This window comes from Sarcophilus harrisii, chromosome 4, assembly GCF_902635505.1.
Source record: "Sarcophilus harrisii chromosome 4, mSarHar1.11, whole genome shotgun sequence".
NCBI lineage: Eukaryota > Metazoa > Chordata > Mammalia > Dasyuromorphia > Dasyuridae > Sarcophilus > Sarcophilus harrisii.
In genome coordinates, this window is record NC_045429.1 from 363,451,707 (window position 1) to 363,477,055 (window position 25,349).

At 39.1% G+C, this 25,349-nt stretch overlaps 1 protein-coding gene across 2 annotated transcripts in view; it reads left to right on the forward strand.

Annotated features, from left to right (window-relative positions):
• Positions 1 to 2,372: 2,372 nt before the first annotated feature.
• Positions 2,373 to 25,349, forward strand: part of VANGL2 (VANGL planar cell polarity protein 2) — a 50,803-nt gene continuing 27,826 nt past the window's right edge. Inside the window, exon 1 of one of the 2 annotated variants that reach the window (XM_031966877.1) lies at positions 2,373 to 2,509. In XM_031966877.1, the coding sequence (XP_031822737.1) occupies positions 2,502 to 2,509 (8 nt within the window). In that variant the 5' untranslated portion in view covers positions 2,373 to 2,501. Of the gene's footprint in view, positions 2,510 to 16,281; positions 16,556 to 25,349 lie in introns of those variants that run through there. The other variant, XM_031966878.1, reaches the window with a different exon arrangement.

Here is a 25,349-nt window from a genome sequence, read left to right on the forward strand (position 1 = left end):
GCTTCTAATACAATCTCACCCATCCTTCACCCACTTTCACCCATTTCTCCTGAACTTCTCAATCTATTTCTTCCCCCTCCACCAAAAAAGAAAAGAAAAGGAAAAAAACCCCAATTTTTCAATTTATTATGCACTAGACATTTAACTCCTAAGGGTGATTATAACCTAATTTTGACTGTCCACTTAGCTTTATATCTGTGCAGGTAACATTAAAGAAAATATCCATCCCTATCACCAATGTCACTTTCTCCCTCCCAGATTGTCTTGTGGGTTTAACAGATGTCTCTTGAGAATGGGCTCTGCACTTGAGTGGCGACCAGTAAGCAAGACACAATTCTCTCTGCTCCCTTTTATTTTTGTGGGATAGAGTTAATTACACAGGACAGGTAGGAATGGATGGTTTGCCATCTATATAATATCTCCTTTTATTATCTTTCTCCCCAAATCTATCCTATTACTATCACCATTATCCTTCCAGTACCCAGATTCTCCAACTCATAAGTCATCTTCATATTCTCACTCACTTGCCCTGATTATCCAAGCATTTATTGCTTGAATCTGTTGTTTCTCCATAGCATCACTCATATCTATCACTTTCTCTGTCCTCATAAGACCATCATCTTAGTCCAGATAAAATAAACTACAGTGGCTCCTGATTCCACAAGGAATTAAACTCCTTTGTTTGGTCTTTAAAGTCCTTTACAATCTTACCCTAACTTATCTGGTTAGCTTTATTTAATTTTTATTTTTTAAAATTTTCTTTTCTTTTTTTCTTTCTTTTCTTTTTTCTTTTTCTTTCTTTCTTTCTTTCTTTTTTTTTTTTTTTTTTTGGCTGAGGCAATTGGGATTAAGTGAATTGCCCAGGATCACACAGCTAGGAAGTGTTAAGTGTCTGAAATCACATTTGAACTCAGGTCCTCCTGACTTCAGGGCTGGTGCTCTATCCACTGTACCACCTAGCTGCCCCAGCTTTATTTAAATTTAAGAAAAAGACTCTAAATAGCTGTATTAAACTGAAGACTCACAATCTCCAAACTACATGGAATAAAATCTTTCAAAATATAGAACCGAGTCTTAAATGAAGCCAGAGATTCTTAAGTTAGTAGTTCTAAGAGTCAGTAGGAGGGAAAGTATTCTAGCCATTAGGGACAGACAGCATGAAGACATGAAGACATAAGATAAGTCATTCCACCCTCTACTCAATAAACTTGTATGGTAAACCCTTTTGCCTGCAGGATCAAATCCAAACTCTTCTGTTTGTTATTCAAATACCTTTATAAACCAGCCTCCTTTTAGTTGTCCAGTCTTTTTGTATTCCCTACTAAATACTCTTCAATCTAGTGACAATGGTTTCCATGATGATCAAGACATTAAATTTCTGGATATTTTTTCTGGCTATTTCTCATGCCTGGAATTTTCCTTCTCATCATCTCTGCCTATTGACTTCCCTAGATTCCTTTAAGTCCTAGTTAAAAACCCATTTCTGGACAGGAAGCCTTTCCTGATCCCTCTTAATTTTAGCGTTTTCCCCCTGGTGATTATTTCCTTTTTATCCTAAATGTAGCTTGTTTATGCATATTTGTTTACTTATTGTCTTCCCTATTAGATTGTAAGTTTCTTTGGGGTTAGGGACTATATTTTGGTCTTTTTTTGGTAACTACATTCCTTAGCATAATGCCTGGTACTTAGTAGGCATTTAGTAAATGTTTATTGACTGAGTGGCTTATGTTTTCTCCCAACCCAATGAGATTGTGCTCTTCTCATAAACCAGTACTCACATATAGATTAAACAGACCCTTTACTATAGGAAAATTAAGTAGTAACAATAGCTTCAAACCTCCTCAAGTACTTGAATAGTGCTCAAGAGTGACATCTGAAATTTTTACTTCTCCTACTTGGTATCTTGCTCCTAGAAAGGACTGCTCAAAACTTTTATTGATGAGTACAGATGTATATTATCTCAAAGGTAAAGATACTATATTTATATGTGTATACTACATTTGCCTCCAATTGCTTAACTGGACCTGCTTTAAAAATCCTTTCATTTTTTTTTTCATGAATTCTCCCATGTCCTAGTGGGTAATCAGACAATGGCCTTGTACATAAGATTGCTACATTGTATCAAAATGATTATGGAAATAGAGATGCTTCCCAGGATTCACCAGCCAATGAGGTCATTGAACTGAAGGGTTTTCTGGGAGTGTTTGTTCACAGGAGATTTGGGAAAGAAGAAGAAAGAGGAAGCAAGTCGAGAAGGTAAGAAGCAGGGTTATTTCATCTTTAAATTCCTTTTCCTTTCTACAAAGCTTTCTTTTTTTGTTTGAGTTATTTGTTGGAATAGTGGCACACTTGGGGTCATACTGGCAATCTGTAGCTGACTGAGCTATGGTTAGTAAGACTCCTTGCTATAACTCTCTTTCTGCCTCTGAGTTGGGAAGAACAGAACTCCAGTAACTGAACAACTCTGAAGAATCTTTCTGAGATTCCTTGCCCTTCTCCCTATGAAGAGGTAAGAGCTAAGACAGGGGAAGCAGAGCCTGTTCTTAGAAAATTTTACATTGGCTGCTGTTAATTACAGTGACTATACCAGGTATAGTCCCCCTTTTATACCCTCTGCTCTTGTTATTGTGTTGCCTATTTGTCTCTAAATAATAGAAATTAGCAACTTACTAATGCTTGTTTTATGTTTAATCATGTTTGTGATGATATAAATTTGAGGAAAAAGTAGCCTGGATAAAGACATAGACACATTTATTTTCTTCTAGCAGGGAGGAGATTGGGGAGGTTTGAGTAATGACTTTTTCTCTGAAACAATACAAGCCTGGGTTTTCCTTAACCAGTCTGAGGTGATAAGCCATAAAAATAAAAAAAAAAAAAAAAAACGGGGAAAATGATTAATAGCTTAAAGAGGGTATAGAGAGAAAACAGGGAAACTTACTCCCAAGAACAATCCTTTAGAGATATTTTTCTTGATTCTTCCTCTTTCACTTGCATCCCTTTCCTCAGTATCAATGGGATAAGATAATTATAGGCTACTGATGACTCTTGTCTACCAACATCTATAACTGGTATTTATTTTATATTTATTATTGCTATTCAGTTGTGTCTTACTCTTCTTGACCGCATTTGAAATTTTCTTGAGAAAAATGCTTGGCATTTCCTTCTCCTGCTTATTTTATAGATAAGGAATTAAAGCAAACAGGGTTAAGTAACTTGCCCAGGGTCACACAGCTAGTAAGTGTCTGCGGTAGGATTTGAACTCAGGAAAATTAATCTTCCAGATTCCAGCTCCAGTGGTCTGTGCACTATGGCACCACCTAGCGGCCTTTTACCTTACACATAATATAAAGGCACAAGATCACAGATCGAGAGGTTGTTGATCTCAGAGGCAATCTAATACAGCCTTCTCATTTTTCAGAACAGGTATCTGAGACCTAGGAAAGCCTCACAGAGTAACCCTCAGTTAGGTACTGTCTAGGACTATCAGCTCAAAGGTTTACAGTATGATTCTGTATCATGTGGCTTGTATTTTATCTGGGCTTCCAAAGAGGTCATACTGGAAGCTTATGCATTGACAGTTCCAACCCATGAATGCCTGGAAGTCAGAGATTTCATGAGTAGACATAGAGAGATGCAAACCCTGTTTTCCTTTTCCATTTTAATTTCCTATTAAGATTGTGATCTAGTGTAAGCCTAACAGTTTTGTTGTTGTTGTTGTTGTTGTTGTTTTGATATTTAAACATTTTCCTCAGCCTCTTTTCTGGCTTTCTTTGGCACTTAATGGAAGGTAAAAAGAAAAACACTGGGCACTTGCAGCTTGTAAGGGATTGTATCTGAAAGAATACTAATAATTTTTACTGATGACATTGACCACAAGTGGGCAACCAAGAGAGTGAAGTCCCTTGAGATTATAACATATGATGATCATCAAAGGAATTAGGGATATTTAGCTTAGAGAAGAGAAATATTTGGGAAATAGGGTAGAAATGGGGTATAAATTCTGCCTTCAAATATCTGAAGAGCTGTCATGTGGAAGAGGCATTAGATTTTTTTCTGCCTGGATCCAGTACACAGAAATAGGAGAAAAGATTAGGCATTGCAGAGAAGCTGGTTTTAGTTCATATAAAGCAAAACTTCTTAACAATTAGAGTTAACCAAGTTAGAGTTAGACATGCTCTCTGGAAGATATTGATTTCCCCCTTACTAGAGGTCTTTAAGAGAAAGTTATTTAATCACTTGCCTTTTTTTTATTTTTTTATTTTTATTTTTATGGAATGGATTCTGGTTTAATGAAAGATTGGATTAGATAATCTTTGAGATCCCTCATTTCACTTCAGGCCAAGTCATTTAACTTCTTTCTGGTTCAGCTTCCTCAACTGTAAAATGGGGATAAATAATAGCATCTCTGTCCCAGACTGCTGTGAAGATCGAATGAGAAAAGCTTTATAAAGTAAGCAGCACAGTGCCTGCCACATAGTAGGAAAGAGGAACTTTTACCCCTGGGCACTGTAAATTTTTATTGACACACAGTAGGTGCTTTTTTTCTTCCTCCTTTCTAGGGAAATCTAAGTCATATTTCTAGGCTTCAGTTTCTTCTTTATCTCAGCAAACAGTGTGAACTATGAATTGTAGAAGCCAACGTGTACCCCTATTTCTGAAGATAGAGAAAGGAATCCTAGACTCCATATGAGGATTCATTATAATAGGGATTGCTACTAGGAGCCTTCTGTCATCTTATTCTAGACTTACATCTCCAACTACCCACAAAATGAAATTCAATTTAATTTATTTAAACCGGTATTGTCTATTTAAATAGGTTTGAGCCAGACAATAAAAACTGAAATCAATTTAAATACCAGACACTGTGCTAAGCACTGGGAATACAAAGTTTTTGCTTTTAAAAACTTATATTCTATTTATGGATACAATATGCACATAGATTCATAAATGCAAAGTAATTTCATAATAGAGAAAACTCCAATAGCTGGAGGGATCAAGAAAAACATTGAGTAGGTAGTTGCTTCTGAACTGAGACTTGAAAGAAGCTAAGGATGATAATAATTGTGGTATGGTTGGCATGTATTCCAGGCATGTGACAGATAGTGTGAAGAAAGATATGGAGAGAGAAGAGAGAATGTTGTTTCCACATAATAAGCTAATATGTTTGGAAGTAAAATATATGAAGAAATATAAATTGAAATGTCTAGCTAGATGGTGGAGAGGTTTAAACGCTAGGAGTACATGTTTTGCCCTAGAAGCATTACAGAACCAATGAAAAATTTTTGAGCAGGGGAATCACATAGTCAGACTTGTTCTTTAGGAATATTAATTTGGCAGCTGTGTGAATGATAGATCAGAAAAGGGAAAGGCTGTAAGCAAGGAGGCTATTGCAGTACTGTAGATGAGAAGTGAGAAATAATTGATCTTTCTCAATGTAAAAGGAAGCAAAAATGAGAAATGTAGTGATGGTAGACTAGATAAAATTTAGAAATTAATGAGATTTGAATTTAGAAATTAATGAGATTTGAGATGAGGGTGAAGGAAGATTAAAGGATTAGTCCAAAGTTCAGAAGCTGAGGCAGTGAAGGATGGTGGTGCTTTCAAGAATAACAGGGAAATTTGAAAAGAAAAACAATTAGGGAAAAAGATAATGAGCTCTTTTGACATGCTGAGTTTGGGATGACACTGGGAAATTCATGTGCTCTCATTTACAAAATATCAGGAATTGATTCAAATTTATAAGAACAAAAATAATTATGAACATACATGAACAGGTACATGAACAGGCAGAATTTTAAAGGAAGGAAGGTAAGTCATCAAAGCTATATGTAACAATTCTCCAAATCTCTAATAATGAGAGAAATGTAAATTGAAACAATTCTTAGGTTCTCCCTAATAGTAATCAGTTTGGTTAAAATGAAAAAAAAAATTACAAATGTTGGAGGGGCTGTGGGAAAATAGGTCCATTAATGCAAGTGAAGAAGAAAAGCTAGGTCAAACTATTCTGAATGACAGTTTGGAACTATACCCCTAAAGTCACTAAATTGTGTATATTCTTTGACTTAGTGATACTACTGTATGGTTTAAACTCCAAAGAGAAAAAAGAAAGAAGGAAAGGATCTATTATGTACAAACATATTTACAGTAATTCTTTTGTAGTGGCAAAGATTTAATGGCAAGGGTGTTCATCAGTTGAAAACTATTTAGACAAATTATGATGTGTGCATATAATGGTATATTGTGCTGTAAGAAATGATAAAAAGAATTCCCCAATTTACAAATGGTCAAAAGATATTTACAGAGAGTTTTCAGAAGAAGAAATTAAAGACATCTTTAGTCATATAAAAGTGCTCTTGAATTATATTTTTAGGTGGTAATATTAAAACTATCTGGTACTAGCTAAGAAATAGAATAGTGGATAAGTGGAATAGAGCAGGTATACAACATATAATATAAATGACTATTATAACCTTGAGTCTGATAAATATAAGGATTTCAGCTTTTGGGATAAGAACTCTCTATTTGATAAAAATTTCTGGGAAAATTGGAAAGCTGTCTGACAGAAACTAAGTATAGAGTATAATAGTATATTATAGTGTAATAGTATAATAGAGTAATATCATTTACCAAGATAAGGTTAAAATGAATACATAAACTTAACATAAAGGATTTGTGGTTTAAGGGAGATTATTTTAAGTTAATTAGAAGAGTATGGCACATATTATAAGACTTATGGAAGGGAGAAGAGTTTATGAATAAAAATGATAGAAAGCATTGTGGGATATAAAATGGGTAATTTTGATTACATTAAATTAAAAAAAGGATTTTGTATATATAAAACCAATTTAACCAAAATTAGAAGGAAAGCAGAAAATTGGAAAAAAATTTATAGATACTTTTTTGAATAATAGTCTCACATTTCAATTTTATAGAGAATGGAGTCAAATATATAAGAATAAGAGTTATTCCCTGAATGGTAAATAGTCAAAGGACATAAACAAGTAGTTTTTGGAAGAAGAAATCAAAGCTATATGTAGTCATATGAAAAAATTATTATTGATTAGAGAAATGCAAATTAAAATAACTTTGATGTACTATCTCACATGCCTTAGATTGCTTAAAATGACAGAAGGAAAAAAAGAATTTGTTGCAGGGAATGTAGAAAAACTGGGAAACAATGCACTGTTAGTGGAACTGAACTGATTTATCCATTTTGGAGAGCATCTGGAATCATGCCCAAAGAGTTATAAAACTATGTATACCCTTTGACCTAGAAATACCATTTTTTAGGTCTGTTTCCCAAGGTGGTCAGGGAAAAAAGAGAAAATAAACTCTCTATTTTCCAAATTATTTATAGCAACTTTCTTTGTGGTAGCAAAAAACTGGAAATTAGAGGGATGCCCCTCAACTGGGGGATGGCTGAATAAATTGTGGTATGTGATTGTGATAGAATACTACTGGGCTATTTTAGGAAAGAAAAAAAAAAACTACCACCACACAAAGACTTGTATGAAATAATTCAGAGTGAAACAAGCAGGACCAGGAGAATGATTGTATGTAATAATAGCAATATTGTTCAAAGAATTACTATGTTTTTCTGAGTAGTATAAATATTCAAATCAACTACAAAGGATTTATAAAGGAAAATGCTATCTACCTTCAGTAAAAAAACAAAACAAAACTGACATATAGAAGTATGTATTACATGATTCCAAACATATATCTATATCAAATTTTGACCTTCTCTTATGTGGATTTGGGAGGAAGGGAGGAGACAACTCAGAACTCAATGTAGCAAAAAAAAAATAATAATAAAATAAATATTAAAAAATAAGAATGGATAGCTAGCAATTATGTAACACTTTAAGGTTTGCAAAGAACTTTACATATATTATTTCATTTTAGCTTCATAGTAGACCTGGGAGGTAGTTGCTATTATTATTTTCATTTTACATATGAAGAAGCTGAAATGGACAGAAATTAGGTGACTCGTGTGCAAAAAGTATCTTACATTGGATTTGAATTCATCTCCTTGACTTCTGTTTTCCTGATCCAATTTATAATTCATTGCACCTAGTGCCTTTAAGAATATAACATGGTATAACATGTTATATCATGATACAATTTGATACAATTATAATAATGTAACTTGAATGCCATTAATTTTTTGTATTTATCTTTACAAGAGAAAAACATCTATGCCTTAATGTTCTTTAATTAGATGCAGTGCAATTAATTTTAAACTTTTTATATTATATTTATATATGGATACACACATATGGTTGGATGAATAAATTTTGTCTCTCTTGTAAGATGAAATAGAATCCCCTCTTCCCTGCCATGAGCAAACTGTTTTTAAACTTTTTCCTTTACTCCCACTCAATTTTTTTTTTAGTAATGCCATTAGTCAAGTGGTATTTCAAATAATTATATCACTTAAACATAATGTTACCATGTGGCAATTTTAACAATATTATGACAGCTAGTGGACATGGAGTCAGTAAGATCTGAGCTAAAATTATGCCTCAATACACTTATTAGTGGTGTGATTAAACTTTCTCTGCCTCAGTTTCCTCATCTATAAAATGGAGATAAAAAGAGCACTTACATTCCAAGACTGATGTAAGCACCAAATGAGATAATACTGGTAAAGTGCTTTGCAAGTTTTAAAACATCATAAAAATGTTAGCTATATCTAGCATCACCCTTTAAGGAGAGGAAAGGATACTGATAGATGCATCTGGTGGAAACGTGTCATTTTAAAAGGTAGAAAGTAATTATTGAAACAGGGATGGTTAAACTAGATAAATATTGAATAAGGGCCTGCCTTAGGTGTCATGGAGCCTGAGGAGGGTATAGCTAGACCAAAGCAAGAACCTGGGCCTTAATTTCTCTGTAGGAAGAGTAGGATCCCACATTACTTTTGGGGCCATTTCTGTAGCTTGTTTTCTTTGCGGTTGAAATAATCTACACATTCATTTGCATTTTTCCTCGATCCTGTCACAACTATGCTGCTTCCAAGAGTCCTCAATGAGTGGCCTTCTAATAACTTTATTCAATGTCATTTGTAAAGTATTCCCGTGTTAAGATTAAGGAATTTTTTTCCTTTTCTATTAATTTTCTGCTTCACAGTTTTGAGGCTGCCAAAACTAGCTTGGAGGTAAACAAGCATAACTTTAGAGGCTAAGGAATTTACCAATCTCAAAAAACAGAGTGGCCCTTATAGCAGAGGTAGTTTCACAATTAAAAAAAAAAAATACAGTATTTGGATCCTATCACAGGGAGGCAGTATTATAGTGGAAAGAATGCTTTATTTGGAGTCAGGCATATAGTAGATGCTTAATAAATGCTTATTAACTGATTGAATGAACTCTACACATTACCTATGTGACAGTGAGTAAACCACTCAACTTTTTGGGCTTCACTTTTTCATCTCTACTATTGGGAGAATTTGGGGAAATGATCCTATAAGTGTTCTGAATGCCCTCTAAATTTTAGTACCAGGAGGCAAAGCATGCATGACTCCACTTCTGTAACAACTCTACCTTGAAATTATCTTTCTACCAGAATGTAAGTTCCTTGAACGAAGGGATCTTCCTTTTTTATTTTTGTTTTTATACGCTTAGTACTTGGCACAGGGCTTTGCAAACTGTGTACCTACTACTCTTTGACTCTTCTCATTCCTTTTCTTTACTTCTCATATTCAATCAAGTTACCAAATCTTGTTGATTTTGCCTCCATGGTATCTCTTTTTCCCCATATCATATCTCTGGAATCCTTTTGTACTCTTTCTTCTCCCTGTTACTGCTTTGATAGAGTTCTTTGTTATTACTTAGCAGGATACATTTTCCTGTTTTGCTCTCTCTACTACAATCCCTATTTCCAAACAGTGCTAGAATTACTTTTTCCACATAAAACTACTCTGCCTAAAACAGTGTCCTCCTATCGTGGTTCCAGTAAAATTCAGTTTCACTAATCTGGCATGCAAGTTCTTCTACATTATGATACTATTCTACCTTTTCAGCTTCATTTCAAACCAGAGTATTGTCTATTCCCTAATACACCATAATGCTGTAAGCACTCTGACTTTGTGTTGTATTATGGAAAAGTGCTGGATATGGATTTAAAGGATCTGAGTTTGAACCTCAGCTTTCCTACTTCTATGTCTTTAGGCCAGTCCCTTATAAAATGAAAGGGTTGGAGAAGATGCCTGGTAAGATCCTTTCTAGCCTCCAAATTATGATTCTATAATTCTTTGCCCACATTGTTTGCTATACCTAAACCTTAACTTCTCTATATTTGAATTTCTATCCTTTTTTTTTAAAGGTTAGCTGAAATGTTATCTTTTTCATGAAGCCCTTCTACTTCTATTTGTTCCATAATCACTTTTCGCCTTAGATCTCAGATAAATGCTATATGGCTATATCTTAGGTCCCTACACACTCAACTTTAATTTATTTTTAAAAAAAGTTTTATTTTGACTTTTTAATCTTATCCAGCTATCATTCTGCTTCATCATTAACCTTTTGAGATGAATGGATATGTGGATGTATGTGGGTGTGTATGATGTGTGTGTGTGTGTGTGTGTGTGTGTGAGACAGAGACAGAGATAGGCACACACACACACACACAGAAAGACAAAGAGACAGACAGACACAGAGAGAGACAGAGACAGAGAGACAGAGAGAGACAGAGAGTTGAAGCAATCTCAGATTAGAAAGTGGAAGGAGTGTGCTGAGAGAAGTTTGAGGAGAACTAGGTCAGCTTGTATGGAGACCGGAATTAGGAAGGAGTAGAATCTTGCTACAGTAAGGGCTCATTTGATATTAGATAACATAAATTTATAGTGGATTTAGTCAATATGTTTTCATAATTTCATTTCCATTCAGCAGGAAGAAAGGAGGTAAATGGTGGGAATAATTTAGGGTTTGGGTTTGGCAATTGGTAATAGGCAAGGAATTCAAGAGCAGAGGAATAATGTAGAGTTGAGCAGATTCACAAAGATAGGCAAAGGAAGAAAGTATAGGTAGTGCAAAGATGATAGCTTGGGAAAGAACTAAGAAGTGAAGGGATTGGAGATCACAGTGAAGATACAGAGTGATGTTAGGGATTTGTAAAGGATAGGGAAAGATGGAATGATAAAAGCTTATTATCAGATAAAGGACTTTTGGACCTGGAAATGGAACATGTGTGTGAAGGCAAAATTAAAGATATGGTAATCTCCTTGTGTGATTGAGGTAGAGTGGAGGAGTAGGTAATGAGGACTGATTAGATTAAGGAAATGAGTTAGAGTGTGTGAGGGAGCATCGATATGCAAATTGAAGTCTGGGAGAAGGAGTTGTAGAGGAAAGAAAGCCCTGAACCCACTGAAGAAGATAGTATGTTTTGGGTGAGGAAGGGCCAGTAGGCACTTCCCACTATCTCTCTACTAATATTAGGTATCGATAACATATTATTTGTTTTTGTTCTCTTTTTTCCCCCAATCCAAAGATCAGGCAATCTTGATTGCCTTCTTGAAAGAGAAAACAAAGACAATATAAAAGTTGAGTCACCCTTCCTTCTGTTACCTTTTCTCATTATCCTAACTATCCCAAGCAGCAGTAGTTCTATTTTTTCCTTTGATATTCCTTTTCATCCAGTATAGCTAAAAACAAAACAGAAGACCTTTTCTTATTCTTAGCCATTGTTCCCCCCCCCCCCCTGGAAATTATTCTTTTGTCTGATTTAAATATTTTTATTTATAACTCCACCATTCACTTGCGCTTCCGTGTTCACATCTGTAGTATTATCTGATAGCCAGTCAATCAACTAACAAACATTTATTAAGTGCTTATTATATTTCAAGCATTTTGTTTTGCACTGGGAATACAAAGAAAGATAAAACCCAGTCCTGCTCTCAAGGAATTTGCAGTTTAACAGGGGAGTAGAGAGGGGGAGCAACATAAAAATAGCTATGTACAAACCAGACATATTACAATCTTCAAAAATTTTCTTTTTTGTAATATAATATTTTGAGAACTTTTATAAACTGATAAAGAATGAAATGAGCAGAACCAGTATGACAATTTGTACAATAACATTGTAAAAACAAAGAACTTTGAAAATCCTAAGAATTATGATCAATGAAATAACTATTCATGATTCCAAAGGGCTAATAATGAAAAATGAGATAGAAATGATAGAGTTAGGGAGCAGAATGAAATTCATATACAAATATAAAAAATATATTTAATTTTTTGTTTAATATTAAGTTAATAAGCATGTACATAATATATAACATGTATAAAATATATAACAAGCATAAAATACATAAAAAATAAAAAAAAATTATTTGTGTGTGTGCTCACACATACATAGCCAATGATAAAATTTGTTTTGCTTAACTATATATATTTGCTACAAGAAAATTTTTTTCTTTAAAAAATAAGATGGAAGTGGGATGGATAGAAAATAAATTTCTATTAACAGAGAGGAGGAACATGCTAATAATGTGAAATGTTGCATATGTTGTCAGAGTAACTATATATTATTAGTTTTACTCAGTTGTTTTGCTTTATTACAAGAGAGATCCCATGAAATAGGATTAAACAGTAAATGTTTATAATGTAAAAACAAATATTAAGGAGGCCATGGGAGGAAGTGGGGGTTGGGAAACAGCTTCTTGTAGAAAGTGTGATTTTTAGGTGAGACCTGAAGGAAGCCAGGAAATAAAAATGAGAAGGGAGGCCATTTCATAGCTGGGGAAGAGCCAGTGCAAACGAGAATGAATATATGTATACATGTATCCATCCATTCATCCATATATATATATATATATATATATATATATATATACATATATGTGCACAATGCATATATACTTAATATGTATACTTATATGTTTATACATTATGTGTACATACATATATAGAGATATATAAATGATATCCAAATGTATAAGAGACAGTTGGTGATCAAATACTGGAGGCCAGGAGAGAGGTTAGGACTGGATAAATAAGATCTGATTGTTTTTATATGTGCAGATGATAACTGAATCCATGGAAGTTGATAAAAGATCATTATGTAAGATAGTACAGAAGGACAAAAAAAAAAGAGTGACCAGAAGTGAATCTCTGGGGAGGAGGGGAGCACCAATCATGATTAGGTAGAGATCCAGCAATGCTATTGAAACTTCAAGATAGAAGAATATCAAGAAGAGGATGATAGAAATGACAGCTTTTTCTCAGTTCTCATCCTATTAGCCTAAGAAGAAAGGGGAAAAGCTGTAGGTGTTAGGAGTAGCAATTAGAAGTGACAACAAGCAAACCTTTTAGGGAAAACAGTCATTTGCATTTTAGTGCTATAAGCTTGATGATATGACAGCCCTACTGTGTGTTAAAGGTAGGAAAGAGATTATATTTTTTATAGAAGGAAGAGCATTAGTCTTGGATTTAGAGGACCCGAGTTCAAATTTTACATCTTATCTTTACTTAGTTTTTGTGGGATAACAAAGTAATCATAGTTATTCTTCTTCCTTCATTTCCCTCCCCTTTCAGCACTCTTTTATATATTATATTTCCTCAGAATGCTAATTCCTAAATAGCAATAATTATCTTGCTTTTATCTGTTCCCTAGTACCTAGCACAATGCCTAGCCCACAGTGAGTTCTTAATAGATGCTTTGTCTGTCTGTCTATCTATCTAGTTTTCTTGCCCCACAATTATCAGTTGCTTTCTGTCAAAAGACTTCTAGAAAGGGGAGAGTCAGTAAGAAATAATTTTATAGGTATAAAGACCAGAGATTTGACTCCTATTATAGCTAATGACCTACTGGAAAATAGAACTAAGGCCATTCCTTGGATCTCTGATGCTAAAGATTTTCCAAACTCTTCAGGAATTGCCTGGGTATGGTAATGACCCTTAATTTTGGTGACCTTTCTAGCTGTGTATTGTGGACCTCTCCAATTCTCCCTTCCAGGAGTTTGGAATAGATAGGCCATTGATTTCTTTTATTTCATCTCCTTCTCTGGACTTTTGTGAAGCACCAGTAACCCTCATGATTTCTAACCCAGAGAATTCCATTTCCTAAAGAATACCTTTGTACTTGTCTCCCCCCATGCAAGGAAAGTCCTTTCTCCACACTTCCACCTCATGGTTCTTCAAGCTACAGTGCAAGCATCTTCTTCTACCTGAAAAATTTTCTGATTTCTCAGGATTCTGTTGGAATCCTCCTTTTAGAACTGCCTTGTAGTTCTTGTATTTAGTTAATTCCCTTGGATTTATTTTCTTAATATTTATTTCTTAATATAATATTATAAATAAATATTTATTTGCACTTCATTCTATATACTTAATTTTGTTATATATAGGTATGTACATGTTTCTGTGTAAACACATGTGCATATATACATACATATGTAATTTTGTGTGTGTATATATATGCATATATGTGTGGGATTGCGTACACTTGTTGATTGTTGGGTAATTGGTTTTAATCTACTTATTGCTTTTTATTTCCTAGTCAAAATTGTTTTCTTCCTGTATCGTAAGATGTTTAGTCCTCTACTTCTTTTCTATTGTACTGGCTGATCCTCATGCTTAAAATACTCTTTAGACTCACTTCCCATCTTAGTTTTCCTAATGGCCTCCAAGACTCAGTTCGTGTCCAACTTTTTGAACCCTACCTGATTTCCCAAAACCAATAGTCTCTTTCATCACTTTTAGAACCTATCTTGTGCATAATACACACATATAGAAATATATGTGTATATATGCATTTATATGTATACTGGGTATACACACACTCGGATAAAATAATGTTATTTCCTCTGACTAGACTATAAGCTCCTTGAATTCAAGAACTGTTTTCCATTTTTAATTTGTTCGCCTGGCACACAGTAGGAGTTTCATAAATGCTTTTTAATTCATTATCTCCCATACCTAACCTGACAGAATCTCCAGCTTCCTTTAAATCTCAGCTCTCCTGCTATTTCCTACAGGAATCTTAAGAGTTGGTAGCATCCTCTTCCCAGAAATTTCTTTGTATATGTTTTGTATTTAATTTTCTATGTACCCATCAGTTTTCCCTCAATAAGCTCCTTGAGGGGAGACGTTGTTTTCATTTGTCTTTGTATATCTACGTCTAGAGAAGTGTCTAATGCATAGCAGCTCCACAGTATGTTTGTTGAATTAATTCATTCAATAGATCATTTGTGAGAAGTTACTGAGTGGAGGGCAGCGTATCCTGTCATGGAGGAGGGAGAATCTGTGGTTTCTTAGCTATAGAATTTCTTCTAATAGCTCGATTTACAATCTTCTCTGAGAGCTGCCTTGAGAATTAGGAGATTAAATGACTTGTCCAGGGTCATACGGTCAAAGGCCAGGCTAGAAACCAGAAAGATCTCTATCCACTACATCAGGCTTCAGGGGAGATAACAAAAATAAACTAAGAAAATGAAAACTCCTTTCCTCTACCCCAGTCATCCTTCCCCTCCCCCACCTAAACTCCACCAGATATGTCCCAATTCCTTCCCCTCCCCTGCTTCCCCAGGGCGGGTTTCCCTTTGTAATTAATCCCGAAGCTCAAACCTAAGGAGAGAAAAAAGTGCTAATGAGGGAGCATCCCCTTATTCCCCGGGCGGGCTCAGCATGAATGCCGAGTAATTAATTTTTTAGGGGAGAGGGAAATCCCGGAACGTACAGGAAAGTGGTGTGTGTGTGTGGAAGCTCTCTCTACTGATCCCAGCCATAGACTGCCCTCTCTTCCCCAAGCCACTGGGAGGTGTTGTGCTGGTGTGAGAGGACTCCTAGAGCCTTAAACCTTAGCTTTTTAAAAGAGCTCCAAGGCAAAGAGAGGAAAGAGTCCTTAGCATCATCAAGGTTTGGGAGCTGCGCCTCGGACAAGGCGGGAAGACATCTCCATCCCCAGCCCCTGGAGAGGCTGCCGGCTAGGCTGGGCGGGGGCCCGGGAATTCTCGGTCTTCCTCTCACAGTTCCAGGACTGGGGTCGCGCACCCTTTACGACTAGTTTCCAAGAACCCGAGGGGCCTGGGAGAGCTAGGAGGAAAAGGGGCAGGGGGAGGGGAGGGGTGAGTAGCTCGGTTGGTCTGGGAACTGCGGCTCCGCAGACAATGGACGAGGCGGCGGGAGGGGCGGTGGCAGCCGGAACAGCCCGGGAGGAGGTGCTGGCGAGTGAGCTCTCCCCCCGCTCCCCTCCCCTCTCCCCTCCCTCCTCTCCTTCCCCCCTCCCCCCTGTGTTCAGCCGGCTCCTGATCTGATTCTTGATCCCTGATTCCTTGATCCCTGATCCCGCCATGGGAGCCTGAAGAACCCCTCCTTCCCCCTCGACCCCCGTCCCCCGGGGCCCAGAGGGGGAAGAGGTTGCGGTCTGGGATAGAGCACGGGGGTGACCAGGACCAAGAGCCCCCCGCGACCCCCCTCCCTCGCCCGCCCCCTCGCCAGCGCTGCCCGGGAGCGCGGAGTTCGCTCCGAGCGACCTGGAGCGCTGCGCTGCCATACAAAGGCTCCGGCTGGGCCGGGGCGGAACTGAACGGACCGGGGCAGCTCGGGAGCGGCGGGTGAGTGCTGAGGCCGCGGGGGGCGCGGGCAAAGTTTGCAAAAAAAAAGAAAGAAAGAAAGAAAAGAAAAAGAACAAGGCGCCGCGCCGGACCGAGGGAGGGGTATCCCGAGTTGGGGAAGGGGGGCTTGGGTTTCGGGGGGGGCCTTGGGCTTCCCCGCCTCTGGCCCGCCTCTCCACCCTGCAGGGCCCCCCTGGTCGGGGAGGGGAAGGGGCGCATGGGGGGGGGGGCGGGGCTCGGGCCTGGCAAGCCGGGGACTTTCCTGGGCCTGGGGCCGGGGCGGGGGCCTGAGAGGTCCCTGAGGGAGCGGGTTTCAACCGGGGACCTGGAGTCCAGAGCGGTTGGGGGTAGAAGGGAATCTTTGAAGCTTGAGGAGGGAATCGGTTTTCGGGCGTGTCGCGTCTGGGGGGTGGGGGGTTGTATGGAGTCCCAGGAGGGCGCTGGAGGACTGGAGGGGAGCGGGTGTGGACCCTGAAGAAGGGACTGGCTGGGCTTTCTTGGGATCCCAGAGGTCAAACCCTAGCAACCACCGCTCTTCCCTTTTCTTGTATACCCTCTTTTTGGAGGGCAAAGGGACCTGCCACTGTGAGAACTGTTTGGGGGGGGGGGGGCGGCGGCATGTGTGTCCTAGCCTGTCTTTGTATTCGTGCACGCCTGTCCCTGCAGGTGTGTGCCTTCTTGTTTGGGGTTTTGGGGTGTGTAGGGGGTTTCTCTCTAGCTACCAGCGTCTATTTGGGGGCAAGGAGTGTCTGGAGTGTCTCTAGTATTAGGGGATCTGTATGTGTCCTTGTATAATGAGGATGGAAGATGTGTATAGTGGGGAAATGAGAATGTTTGTCTACATGGGTGTATGTATATTGGTAAAGGTGTATATATATCTTTGTAAGGGGTGTGTATGCAGGCCCAAATATTGAGCTGGATGGGGGCGTGCTAGTCTTAGGGAAGGGTGTATATGATGAGACTAGAGGTGTGTATTGAAATAGTTGTTTCTGTGTGTTCTACTGTGTTTTGAGATATTTCGTATGTATATCAGATGGGTATGCCTTTAAGTGAGTGGCTGTCCCTGGTGATGGTGGGTACTGGTCCTCCTCAGCCAGGTAGATGAGGTGGATTTGAAACCTTTGGAGGAAGGGTCTCTCTGTTCCATAGCGTGGTTGGAGGGTTTGAGAACAGTAACAGTAGGTTTATTGTTGGAAATTAGGATGGGGTGAGAATGGGTGGGCAGCCTCTTGTGGGTCAGGCAGGACATGCTTGTGGCTGGTGTGTGTATGTTGTGACATGTTGACATCAAAACTTTTCTACATCCACGCCCAAGGCGAAGTTGGTGGAAAGTGTAGACCTTTATAGGACTGGGGTGGGGGGAAAGGAAGAAGAAGGGGTCATGTGTAAAGTCTGGGTTTGGTTGAGTATTTTTTCAATTCTTGCAAGGAGGGTTAGGGGAGACCAGATTCTTGGGTTCTTCTCCCAAGTTTCATGTCTTGTCTGCTATAGCTTTTGGCTTTCCTCCAAGCACTTAACCTTTTTTCCCCTCTGCTTTGCCCATACTACCTTTCTCCAGGAATAGTATTTCACCATCCAGTTCTGCTCTTGGAACTCTAAGGCCTTTGTGGAGTTTTGGGATTCTGATACAGGAAGAAGAAAAGAGAGAGAAGAAAGTTAAGAAAATAGGGTAGTTATGATCTTAATCCACTAGGAAGCCAAGCTTTTGAGATTAAGATGAGAGATTTGGGAAAAGAGAACAGGATGTTTTTGAGGAATGGACTCACTATTAGTTTGTGAAGTACAATTCAGGGCCACTCTTCTGCTCTGAGAAGAGCCTGTGTAGGCTGAAGGCAAGCCTGTGGAAGGAGAGTGAAAGCTGGGTATATAGGTATAATATGGAAGCTGAGAATATGTGAGATGGATCCATCTGAAAGTATGGGATGTGAGCTGAGGATATGGGTTAGTACTGAAGAAAGAGAATAGGAAATGAGGGTGTGGAGTAAAGATTTGAAATGAGGATAGAGTATGGGATAAGGTTAAAGATCTGTGATGGATACTGAAGCCTGAGGGTTAAGGGTGTGAGATGAGGTTGAGGATTTAAGATAGGAGTGAGCATATGGGATAGGGATAAAAGCTGAGTATATGGATTTGGGCTGAGAGTTGAGGTTACTCTGAGAGTATAGAAGATAAGAACGTGGAATTAGGGTTAAGTGTATGAAATGAATGTGTGAGCTAAAGGATAGCATGGGAACCAAGGGTTAGGCTAAGGGCTGAAGGATGTGGTCTGGGGCTTTATTATGAGTAGTTTGGAGAGGAAGGAAAAAGGAAGCATACTGTTTACAAATTTGCTCTCATCTATTACTGTGATAATAAATGAGATGTGGGGACTCAGTTGCCCTACATCCAAATGGAAATATTTCTCTTTAGAGAGCAGAACTGGCTTTTCCCTTATTTGGGACTAGGGAGGAAGTGACTGGGCTAGGACTCTAAGAGGTACACTTTAATAGCAAGTCTGGAAAGGGAAGGGCTCAGATTTAGGATAGGACTTCACTTTTCAATTCACAGATTAATAACCTAACCACCTTTAGGTCAAGATGTTAGGACTTTGGTCTAAATTAATAAGTGAGACTCTTCTAGAAATAGAGACAGTCTTACTTAACTTACTGAGCTCTGACCTTCCCAGATCCTACTCCAAGATATTACTGCCCATGGGCTGTGCCCCAATCCCATTAGGATTTGCTTGGTAGTCAAAGGGATCTTAGTCAAATAGACATCCGTAATCACTTTCAGAGATAGAAGAGTTTGGTTGAAGAGTACCTTCTGCCATCTCTGGTTTTGTTCCCATCCCCACACCAGTATTATGTATTCTATCTTGACTCTCATGGATAGGAAACTTAACTAACTGTTTAGAAGAGCAGCTAATCAGCAAGTAGGAAAGATTTAGGATTCTCTTGTTCCCTTCCTCCCCCAATGGGTTTCTGTAACTCAGACAACCCTAACAACTTCCCTTGCTTTTGTTTCTTTTGTCATTCCACCCTTAACTTGTCCCCCAGTTGTAAGATTGCATGGAGAAAGCTCTGTGTAAGGAAGTGAGGTACCTGGTTCTTGTTTTGGCTTAGTCTTTGATGTATCATGTGATACTAGCCAAATTTCTTTACCTCTCTGGGTCTTTATTTCCTTTTCCATAAAATGGGACTAATGGTACCTGTCTCTCCTTATTCCTGGGAGTAGGAAGGGGATCATGGTGAAAAAAGAAAGAGAGATGCTTAATCTCTCTGTATTTTCAAGGAAGTCCATTTAATCTCTCCTTATTGCTTGGTATCTGTTAAACCTAGTACCTGATTTCTTTTTTATGATCTGGATTCCTGATTACTTTCATATTGTTTGGAAACATTTTCTCCACTTCCAGAGACTAAGGTTGGGAACATATTTTGTCTTGCTTCATCTCTTGACTTTTCCTGATCAGATTCCTTCCTGCTTTCTTTTTAATTCCCCTCTCCTAACCCCATTTTTGTCCACCAGTGATGATTTTGTAAGAATGGTCTTACTAGTTGCCTGACTATTGGTCAAGTTACCCCTTTTAAGATGAGGTCTCCTTACCAGATTAGGGTCAGGGCTGAAGAGAGTGCTTCTATTCCCGACTAGCAGTTTTGTCTTGCTCTTATGAAACACTTGTTTTCCTTTTTTTTTTTTTTTTTTTTTTTTTTTCTGTCTGGAACTGGGAAAGCTCAGGGTAAATTTCTAACTGGGGTTTGCCTGAGTTGCTATATCCTCTGCCCAGCTCTGTGCTAATCTGGGACATAGACACCCTTTCTTTTGGGCCCCATGAAAATGAAGTCAATACTACCCAATGCCCCTGGCAAGGCTCTTAATTACAGACTGAACACCTGGGAAAAGGTTTGGAAGAAGTGGCTAGGCTCAGAATCTCTTAGTTATCAGGGTGGGGTGAGGAGAGGGAGAGTGGGAAGGAGCTGGGAGCAGGGGTGGGGCAGGCATCTTGGGGCCCCCTTTGTCCTATGGGGCCTCTGCAACTCAGGGTGAGGGATATGTAAGTGATTCAGGCCCTCTTGCCTTAGCTTCTGGAGAGGAGCACTAGGGTAAATCTCTGTGGTATTCAGTGGCCCTATGTATGTATGTATCTACTCTTCCTAGAACTGAAGACAGAGAGAATCATGGAACTACAGATTCATAGATCTGTGGCTATAAGGAATCTTGGAAGTCATTTAATGTAGCCTCATTTTGCAGATGAGAAAACTGAGGCCCAGAGAGATGAAGTGATTTGTCCAGATAAATTACACAGGTCATATGAGTCAGAGTTAGAATTCAAATTCAGATTCTGTGATTACAGGTTCAGTGTGCTTTTTGAACAGTATCCTTTCTGAAATTATCAGTATGAAATTTTATAGACTCTGGGAATAGTACTCAATTTAGCTGTCTAACCTTTGCCTTAATTTTCTCAAGGAGGGTAAAGAGTGGTGAGGTCCCTGGGAACCCTAGAGGAAGGAGCAGTGAGTAGGAAGATTTCAGTAGAGTTTTTTCTTTTTGAAGAGCATGTTGGACATGGACATGTTAGGGAGATAGTGGAATCTTGGACCCATGGGAACACAGGAGAAAGAACCATAGTTTTGAATAAATTGTATTGGCTTCCAAAAGTTCCTACTATAGGGGAGCAAGAATAAGGTGACTGGTTCTAACAGTGAAGAGTGTAGCATGGGAATATTAACCCCTATACTCTCCCCGCCATTATGTTAATTATTTTCAATTCTCCAACAGAATAACTTTCACTCCTCTATTCTGATTGCTCGTGTTGGGACATCTAGAAGAAGGCACTGCATACAGTTCTTCCCAATTTCCAGTCTGATGGAAGAGTTATTTGAGACAGATTTCTCTGTGGGATATTAGTGTAGGTGTGAGTGGGGAAATCATCTTTTATCTAGCATTGTTGCTTTCTGTGGTATACATAGAACTTCTTTGTGCAAGATAAATATTTTTATTATTATTGTCACCAGAACAGTTCTGCCACTATAATACTGGAATTTTGTCTGATTTCTCTCTCCAATGGGCCATTGTATATTATAAGGATGTGTGGAAATGTTTGACTGGAATGGTGGTATTCTATTAGTGGGGATATGAAAAAAAATCACTTTGATATCTTCTCCCTCCTCTAGTTAGATCCTCCCCCACCAAAAGAACTTGCATTTTGTTTGTGCTTATCCTAGACTCTCTCCTCTCTGTTATTTATTTATTATTTATTTGTCTTAAAAGGGGAAGTTGGGGTGGAGAGGGACAAGTGCAGAGACTAAGGTGTGAACTTTAAAAACAACTGAGTGTGAATGGAGACACTCATTTTCTCACCTGCTTAACTCCAAGAATGGCTCTGAGGGAAGAGGAGTGATGCTAAAAATCTTTTATTAGAGTTAAAAGCTTGGATGGGGGGAGATAATTGAGAGAATGGGGGGGGGTTGCTTCACTCTGGGGTCCTTTTTCAGTTGGAGGGGGTGTTATACCTAGTTATGTATGCTGGTCTGCTTAGAAGGAGGAAGAGTCTGAATTGTGGAGAAAAAGCTCAAAAGAAATCCAGGGATGCTTCTGGCTCCCTAATATATATGTATTAGACTCTCCTATGTCATTGTATCTGTATGCACCTCATCCATCTAGAGCTATTCCATTACTCCCTCTCTGTCCTTATGCACACACTGCCTGTACACTTCTCCTTCCTTTTCTTTGTATTATTCTACATAAAACTGAATTCACTCTAGACTGGCTTCTATTTCTCCCTTCCAATTATACCCTCCTAAAGCACAAATAGACATATTCTGTTGTTTCTCTCCTCCCCTCCAAAAGTCTTTGCACAGGGACTCTGACTTTATGCCCGGATTTGAACTTTTCCTGATTTCAGTCCCAGAACTCTATCCACTGCACCACCCAGTTGCCTCATATACACATGTGCTCCTAGCTTATCTCGCTGCCTTTTCCATATAGGTCCATCCCAGGTTAATAACTCTCACTTCTTAGACATATCAGCTCCATCCTATTCCTTTCTGTCCTTCATTTAAGACCCTCCCATTCTAAATCTATTCCACACTCATTCTCCTTTGTGTTTTCTTCCCCACAGCCCCCATATACACATAAAGCTCTATCCTTTGGCCTCCTAGCTGGTAGGGCCAGGTAGGGGATGGATTTCTGGACTTGGGGCTTGAGGAGCCAGACCTGAATCTGGTTGAGGACATCCATGGGGTTGGATTGTGGAGGTAAGGGGAGAGAGATGGGGCTATTTAGAAAAGGACAGATTTTTTTTAAGAGGGGGAGAGCACAAGGGAAGATTGTCGATTGGAATCCAGGGCACACACTTCCTGTTATCCACATGTCTATTCTTGCTCCTCCTCTCAGGTGTGTGTGGGGAATCCTTTGCCATTCTGGAGTTTTCAGGAAGCTAGCTAAAGCTTGTGATTTGTTGGGGATACTAAATCTTGCCTTTGGAGGGGAACCCAGGCATCCAGATTCTCCCTACCAGCCCTGCTGACTCTTGCCCCCTCCTCCTAGTTCCTGCCTGGGACAGATGCCAATGAGATTACTCACCCTATCCTTCCCTTTTCTGCTCCCCCCCCCCCCACCTCCCCAAGTCTGCTGGGTCTGTGACTGGTTGTGGGAACAGTAGGAATGGGCCTGGGAGAGGCTGGGGAGTGTGTGTGGGGGCATGTGTATGTGATCCTGAGAGCTAAGGTGGGGGTGGGGGTGAGGGTGAAGAGAGAGCAAAGCAGGTCTCTGCAGAGCCCGCTGGGCTGGGTGGGGTAGAGTGGAGTTGGGTGGAGCCAGCAGGAGCCTTTCCAGGTTTTCAAGGAGGGATAGTATATATAGGTCCAAAGGACCCTTCTGCTTCTCTGCCCTTCTTCCTTCCATGCACTGATAGCCTAGCTCCTTTCATGAGCCCAAGCACAAACCCTTTAACCTCTGAATAGCCCTTCCCCTTCTATGAAATCCAATGGAGAGGGATCCTTGATCTCTGCCTGTCATCCCTTCATCCCCTCAGGCCAGTGAGAATGGTGAGCTCACGTCTGAAGCTGCTGGGAGCTGCCCTGGGAGAGTGTCAGGTAAACAGGGTGGGGGCAAGGATACCCAATGCCAACCTCTAATGGACAACCTGTGGTTCTCTGAGCCCAGCCCCCGTCCACCCCCTCTCTGGAATTTCTTCATCTCACAGTAGCTCCACCTTTTTTTTTTTTTTTCCCTGACCTCCCAGTCAGATGTACCACCCAAGGGGCAATGCTTATTTTCTCAGGGAATAGGGATGAAAAGTTGCAACTCCTAGGACTGTTGTCCTTTCTCTGTTCCTTAGTTTTCCTTGGGTAGAGAGTTATAGTACAGAGTTATAGTGCATAGTCTGAATGGGAGATGTCTCTCTAGAGGAATAGATTTGTACCATTGTCTAAAGATTCCATGTCATGTTCTTGTCAGGGGGAGAAGACAATAAGATCCATCACCTAAAGGCTTTAAGATCCTTCATTCTGGAATAATGGTTGGGGAAATGCTTGAGTCAGTAGGGAATTAGATGAGGTCCATGGAGTCCTTCTTGTTTGTTTCAGGCTTTGGGTATGTTGGAAATGTTTTCCTATCTGTGGTTTAGACCTGGTAACTATGTAAGTTTGTGGCTTGAGGGAAAAGATAGGGCTGAACATTAGGTCAGTTGGCTCATTCTCTACCTTGGCCATGTGGATCCCCTTGGGCCCTTCAAAATGCAGAGTTCTGGGATCCCATTCCCCCAAGTACAGGTTGTAGGACTCCTGTGTGTGTGTGTGTGTGTGTGTGTGTGTGTGTGTGTGTAATCTATACTGACCCTTTTTCTGAGGGATTTCTTTGTGTATTTTACTTTCAAATGGCACTATTTGGAAGGGGAATCATTGTGTACAGTGAAAGAAATGGGAATAGGAGTCTAGAGAGTGAGTTCCCTGTTCTCTCTCACCAATACATCAAAATTTAGCTTCTAAAGAATTCCTCATTGTATATGTGCTCCCTACTGATTGGAACCCTTCCATGCCTTAGAAGGTGGCTTTTTGGTTTATTGTGGACCAAAAAAAAAAAAAAAAAAAAAAAAATCACAATAAATCTTTTGAATTGAACTGACCAACATGTGGCCAAGTTTCTGGTGGGAAGCCAATCTACATTTGGCTAAGCTGGCTTTCAGATGACAGAATCTCCTCTTGATTGATGCTCCAAGTTTTTTCTGATGAGAAGGACCTTCACGAATCTAAGCTTCAGCCTCCATGTTAAGATGGGCTATTTAGAAAATAACTTCAGTAAAGGTCTGCCAATAATAATAGCTCACATTTGTACTATACAAAATGTTTTCCTCATGACAACCTTGGAGGTGGATAGTGCATGTTTTATATTCCCCATTCGAGGGATAAGAAAACGGAATGAAGTTTCTGGTCCCAGATCAGAGAATCTCAGAGCTGGAAGGGATCCTTGGTCTAATCCTTCCCTGACCAGGCTTATCTTTTCCAAAATCCCTTCCTGTGAAGTCTCAAGGTCTTTAAGACTCACTCTTAACTATTGATCTCTGGCATTGCTAGGGCTGGAACCTAAGTTGTCTTATTCCAATTCAAGGCTCTTTTTGCAATATCCTACAACTTTGTGACCTTGGACCACTATTTTTCTTTCTTTGTATAGTAAAAATATTGGTCTGAATAATTTCTTAAGTCCTTTTTAACTCTTAACATTCTATTCTGTTACCTTTCTTATGTTTACATATTTGATTCAATGGATCACTCAGAGCCTGAGAATTTAAACCTCATAATTCCTTTGATAAAAACAT